Genomic DNA, 6,549 nt, shown 5'->3' with positions numbered 1-6,549 from the left:
TGATGAAAGAAATCAAAGAAGTCACAAATAAATAGAAAGGCATCCGTGTTCATGGATTGAAATAATTAATATTATTAAATTATCCATACTCCCCAAAGCCATGGATAAATTCAATGCAATCCTTATCAAGATTCCAGTGGCATTTCTTACAGAAGTAGAAAAAATCCTAATGTTTATGTGGAACCACAAAGACCCTAAACAACCAAAGGAATCCTGAGAAAGAAGAACAAAGCACTAAGCATCACACTTCTAATTCAGGTTATATTGTAAAGCTATAGTGATCAAAACAGCTTGATACTGGTATAAAAACAGATACATATACCAATGGAAAATAACTGAGAAACCAGAAATAAACCCATGTCTATATAATCAACTAATTTTTGACAAAGAAACAAAGACTAATGCATAGAGAAAAAGGCAATTTCTTTAAAAAATGGTGCTGGGACAATTGGATCTTCACATGTTAAAGAATGAAACTAAACCACTATGTTACACCACTCAAAATAATGAACTCAAAATGAGTTACAGAATTAAATGTAATGATGAAAACCATAAAAATCCTAAACACAGGAAAAAGTCTCACTGACATCAGTCTTGGGCTACAAGAAACTAAAATGCTTCTTCACAGCAGAAGAAAAGATCAACAAAATGAAAAAACAACGTATGGAATGGGAAGAAATATTTGCAAAACGTATATCTGATAAGGGTTTAATATTCAATATATATAAAGAATTCATACAACTCAGTAGTAAAAATATATAAATAATCCAATTTTTAAATGGGAAAAAGACCTGCTTGGACATTTTTCCTAAGAAGATATGCAAATGGCCAACAGTTACATGTAAAGGTATACAACATCATGAATCATAAGTGACCTCACACATGGTAGAACGGCTAGCATTAAAAAGACAAGAGACACCGTCTTTGGGGTGATCCGTGGTGGACGTTTTGAGGGCAGCTGACCTGCAGCCTGCGCGCCCCGGACCGCCTCCTGTGGAAGCCTGAGCCGGCTGTGTAGCTTTCTCCCTTTGTCTCATAACCATGTCCACCAACGAGAATGCTAATTCACCAGCTGCCCGCCTTAACAGATTCAAGAACAAGGGGAAAGACAGTACAGAAATGAGGCGGCGCCGAATAGAAGTTAATGTGGAGCTGAGGAAAGCTAAGAAGGATGACCAGATGCTGAAAAGGAGAAACGTAAGCTCGTTTCCTGATGATGCTACCTCTCCACTACAGGAAAACCGCAACAACCAGGGCACTGTAAATTGGTCTGTTGATGACATTGTCAAAGGCATAAATAGCAACAATTTGGAAAGCCAGCTCCAGGCTACTCAAGCTGCTAGGAAACTGCTTTCTAGGGAAAAACAGCCCCCCATAGACAACATAATCCGGGCTGGTTTGATTCCAAAGTTTGTGTCCTTCTTGGGCAGAACTGATTGTAGTCCCACTCAGTTTGAATCTGCTTGGGCTCTCACTAACATTGCTTCTGGGACGTCAGAACAGACCAAGGCTGTGGTAGATGGAGGTGCTATCTCAGCATTCATTTCTCTGTTGGCATCTTCCCATGCCCACATCAGTGAACAAGCTGTATGGGCTCTAGGAAACATTGCAGGTGATGGTTCAGTTTTTCAAGACTTGGTTATTAAGTATGGTGCAGTTGACCCACTACTGGCTCTCCTTGCAGTTCCTGATATGTCATCTTTAGCATGTGGTTACTTACGTAACCTTACTTGGACACTTTCAAACCTTTGTCGCAACAAGAATCCTGCACCCCCATTAGATGCTGTTGAGCAGATTCTTCCTACTTTAGTTCGTCTCCTGCATCATGATGATCCAGAAGTATTGGCAGATACCTGCTGGGCCATTTCCTACCTTACTGATGGTCCAAATGAACGGATTGAAATGGTTGTGAAAACAGGAGTTGTGCCCCAGCTTGTGAAGCTTCTAGGAGCTACTGAATTGCCCATTGTGACTCCTGCGCTAAGAGCCATAGGAAATATTGTCACTGGGACAGATGAACAGACTCAGGTTGTAATAAATGCAGGAGCACTTGCTGTTTTTCCCAGCCTCCTAACGAACCCCAAAACTAATATTCAGAAGGAAGCTACGTGGACAATGTCAAACATCACAGCTGGTCGCCAGGACCAGATACAGCAAGTTGTGAATCATGGATTAGTCCCATTCCTCGTTGGTGTTCTCTCTAAGGCAGACTTTAAGACACAAAAGGAAGCTGTCTGGGCTGTGACCAACTATACAAGTGGTGGGACAGTTGAACAGATTGTATACCTCGTTCATTGTGGCATAATAGAACCATTGATGAACCTCTTAACTGCAAAAGACACCAAAATTATTCTGGTTATTCTGGATGCCATTTCAAACATCTTTCAGGCTGCTGAGAAACTAGGTGAAACTGAGAAACTTAGTATAATGATTGAAGAATGTGGAGGTTTGGACAAAATTGAAGCTCTACAAAACCATGAAAATGAGTCTGTGTACAAAGCTTCATTAAACTTGATTGAGAAGTATTTCTCTGTAGAGGAAGAGGAAGATCAGAATGTTGTGCCAGAAACTACCTCTGAAGGCTATACGTTCCAAGTTCAGGATGGCACTCCCGGGACTTTTAACTTTTAGATTGTACAACTGAGGCAGAAAGTTGTTTGTTGTGTACTCTGTTTGGTAGAAGTTTGTCTTACTGTTTCTCTACTAAGAACTCTTTTTAAATGTGTTTTGTTATCGTAGCACTTTTTACAAGGAAACTCTACTTGACCGGTTCCAAACTGTACAACCTATATGAAGCTCCTCCTCTCAGTGGGTTTCTTATTTCTATGTGGAATCTCCTCTCTTGCAGTGTCCTGTAAATAAAGATTAAATTCCACTCTTTTCTTTACTTCACCGTAAAAAAAAAAAAAAAAAAAAAAAAAGACAAGAGATAACAAATACTGGCAGGAAGGTAGAGAAAAGGGAACCTTGTGCAATGTTCGTGGGCTTATAAATTGGTGCAACCAATATGAATAACAGTATGGAGGCTCCTCAAAAAATTAAAAATAGAACTACTATAGGATCCAGCAATTCCACTTTTGGGTATTTAGCCAAAGGAAACAAACAAACAAACAAAAACACCTTGTCAAAGACGTATCTGCATCTCCATGTCCATAACATTATTTACAAGAGCCAAGACATGTAAACAAAATAAATGCCTGTTGACAGAAGAATGGATAAAGAAGTTTTGGTATATATATACAAGAGAATATTATTTATCCATAAAAAGGAAGGAAATCCTGACAGTGGTAACAACATGGGTGGACCTTGGAACATTTTGCTAAGTAAGACAGAAAAAGACAAAGAGTGTATCATCTCTTATATGTAGAATATTTTTTTAAGTCATAAAAAAATGATAAGATTGGTGGTTACCAGAGGTGGGGTGTAGGGAGTGGGGGGAGAATTGGATTAAGGTGACCAAAAAATACAAACTTCCAGGGATAATAGAAATTAGTACAGGGGATGTAATGTACAACATGATGCCCATAGTTAACACTGATATACAGTATATTTGAGAGTTAAGAGAGTAGATTCTAAGAGTTCTCATCACAAGGATAAAAACATTTTTTCTTATTTTTTGCATCTATATGAAATAATGGACATTAACTAAACTTATTGTGGTAATCATTTCACAATATATGAAAGTCCAGGCATTATACTGTACCCCTTAAACTTAGTGTTGTATGTCAATTACATCTCAATAAAACTAGAATAATTTTTTAAAGAAGTAAAATTTAAAATTCACAAATATGTGAAAACTAAACAACACAATCTTGAACAATTATTGGGTCAAAGAAGATATCAAAAGGCAATTGTAAAATATCTTAAGACAAATGAAAATAAACCATAACATATGAAAATTATGGGATGCTGCAAAGGCAGTACTAAGAAAAATTATATGTTAAAAAAAAGAAAAATCCCAAATAAACAATATTTTACATCTCAATGAGCTAGAAAAAGAAGAACAAACTAAGGCCAAAGTTAGTAAAAGGAAGGAAGTAATAAACATTAGAGCAGAAACAAATAAAATAAAAAAACAATAGAAAAAAAGATAAACAATAGGAAATGCCATTGAAATTAAAAAGTAGTTTTTGAAGACAAAGGAAATGGATAAATCTGTAGCTAACTAAGAAAAAAACCAAAAAACTTAAATAAATATAACAAGAAAAAATAAATATTACAACTGGTGCCACAGAAATGCAAAGAAGCATAAGGCCACTATGAACAATTACATACCAATAGACGGAATAAACTACAAGAATGGACAAATTCCTAGAAAAGTATAATCTACCAGGACTAAATCATGAACAGATAGAAACTCTGAACAGACCTATAACTAGTATGGAGATTGAATCAGTAATCAAAAACATCCCAACAAAGAAAAGCCCAGGACACCATGGCTTCACTAGTGAATTCTAACAAACATTTTTTTATTTCATTATGTTATACTAAACACCATATTTTACATCATTAGTTTTTGATGTAGTGTTCCATGATTCATTATTTTCATATAACACTCAGTGCTCCATTCAATACATGCCCTTTTTAATACCCATCACCAGGCTAACTGATCCCCCCACCACCCTCCCTTCTAGAACCCTCAGTTTGTTTCTCAGAGTCCGTAGTCTATCATGGTTCATCTCCCCCTCTGATTTCCCCCTCTTCATTTTTCCTTTCCTACTATCTTCTCTTTTTCTTAACATATAATGTATTTTTTGTTTCAGAGGGACAGGTCTACGATTCATCAGTCTTACACAATTCACAGCACTCACCATAGCACATACCCTCCCCAATGTCCATCACCCAGCTACCCCATCACTCCCACCCCCAACCATTCCAGCAACCCTCAGTTTGTTTCCTGAGATTAAGAATTCCTCATATCAGTGAGATCATATGATACATGTCTTTCTCTGATTGATTTATTTCACTTAGCATAATACCCTCTAGTTCCATCCGTGTTGTTGCAAATGGCAAGATTTCATGTGTTGTTTTTTTTTTGATGGATGCATAATGTTCCATTGTATATATATATCTATACATTCATTCTTGGGCTACAAGAAACTAAATATATATATATATATATATATACCACATCTTCTTTATCCATTCAACTGATGAGGGACATCTTGGCTCTTTCCATAATTTGGCTATTGTGGACATTGCTGCTATAAACATTGGGGTAAACGTATCCCATCAGATCACTACATTTGTATATTTGGGGTAAATACCCAGTAGTGCAATTGCTGGGTCGTATGGTAGCTCTATTTTCAACTTTTTGAAGAACCTCCATACTGTTTTCCGGAGTGGCTGCATCAGCTTGCATTCCCACCAACAGTGTAGGAGGATTCCCCTCTCTCCGCATCCTCACCAACATCTGTCGTTTCCTGACTTGTTAATTTTAGCCATTCTGACTGGTGTGAGGTGGTATCTCATTGAGGTTTTGATTTGGATGTCCCTGATGCCGAGTGATGTTGAGCACTTTTTCATGTGTCTATTGGCCATTTGGATGTCTTCCTTGGAAAAATGTCTGTTCATGTCTTCTGCCCATTTCTTGATTGGATCATTTGTTCTTTGGGTGTTGACTTTGAGAAGTTCTTTATAGATTTTGGATACTAGCCCTTTATCTGATATGTCATTTGCAAATATCTTCTCCCATTCTGTCAGTTCTCTTTTGGTTTTGTTGACTGTTTCCTTTGCTGTGCAAAAGGTTTATCCTGATGAAGTCCCAATAGTTCATTTTGGCCCTTGCTTCCCTTGCCTCTGGTGATGTTTCTAGGAAGAAGTTGCTGCGGATGAGGTTGAAGAGGTTGCTGCTTGTGTTCTCCTCTAGGATTTTGATGGACTCCTGTCTCACATTAGGTCTTTCATCCATTTTGAGTATTTTTGTGTGTGGAGTAAGGAAATGGTCCAGTTTCATTCTTCTGCATGTGGCTGTCCAATTTTCCCAACACCATTTGTTGAAGAGACTGTCTTTTTTCCATTGGACATTCTTTCCTGCTTTGTCGAAGATTAGTTGACCATAGAGTTGAGGGTCCATTTCTGGGCTCTCTATTCTGTTCCATTGATCTATGTATCTGTTTTGTGCCAATACCATACTATCTTGATGATTACAGCTTCGTAATAGAGCTTGAAGTCCGGAAATGTGATGCCGCCAGCTTTGCTTTTCTTTTTCAACATTCCTCTGGCTATTCGTGGTCTTTTTTGGTTCCATGCAAATTTTAGGACTATTTTTTCCATTTCTTTGAAAAAAGTTGATGGTATTTTCATAAGGATTGCATTAAATGTATAGATTGCTCTAGGTAGCATTGACATCTTCACAATATTTGCTCTTCCAATCCAAGAGCATGAAACGTTTTTCCATTTCTTTGTGTCTTCCTCAATTTCTTTCATGAGTATTTTATAGTTTTCTGAGTATAGATTCTTTGCCTCTTTGGTTAGATTTATTCCTAAGTATCTTATGGTTTTGGGTGCAATTGTAAATGGGATTGAGTCCTTAATTTCTCTTTCTTC

The 6,549-nt window shown here is 37.3% G+C and overlaps 1 protein-coding gene across 1 annotated transcript; it reads left to right on the top strand.

Moving 5' to 3' along the window:
- Nucleotides 1-919: 919 nt before the first annotated feature.
- LOC118553463 (importin subunit alpha-1) lies at nt 920-2,880 on the top strand. Its single transcript, XM_036120492.2, has one exon. The coding sequence runs from the start codon at nt 1,042-1,044 to the stop codon at nt 2,629-2,631; it is 1,590 nt and encodes a 529-aa protein (XP_035976385.2). The 5' UTR covers nt 920-1,041; the 3' UTR covers nt 2,632-2,880.
- The last annotated feature ends 3,669 nt before the right edge of the window (nt 2,881-6,549 follow it).

Source organism: Halichoerus grypus, chromosome X, assembly GCF_964656455.1.
Source record: "Halichoerus grypus chromosome X, mHalGry1.hap1.1, whole genome shotgun sequence".
NCBI lineage: Eukaryota > Metazoa > Chordata > Mammalia > Carnivora > Phocidae > Halichoerus > Halichoerus grypus.
Note: the sequence above shows the minus strand (reverse complement) of the source record. Positions and strands in the feature narration are given on the sequence as shown.

What these genes read in the sequence shown, in the direction of transcription:
- LOC118553463 (XM_036120492.2), top strand. Translation starts at nt 1,042, where the DNA reads ATGTCCACCAACGAGAATGCTAATTCACCAGCTGCCCGCCTTAACAGA.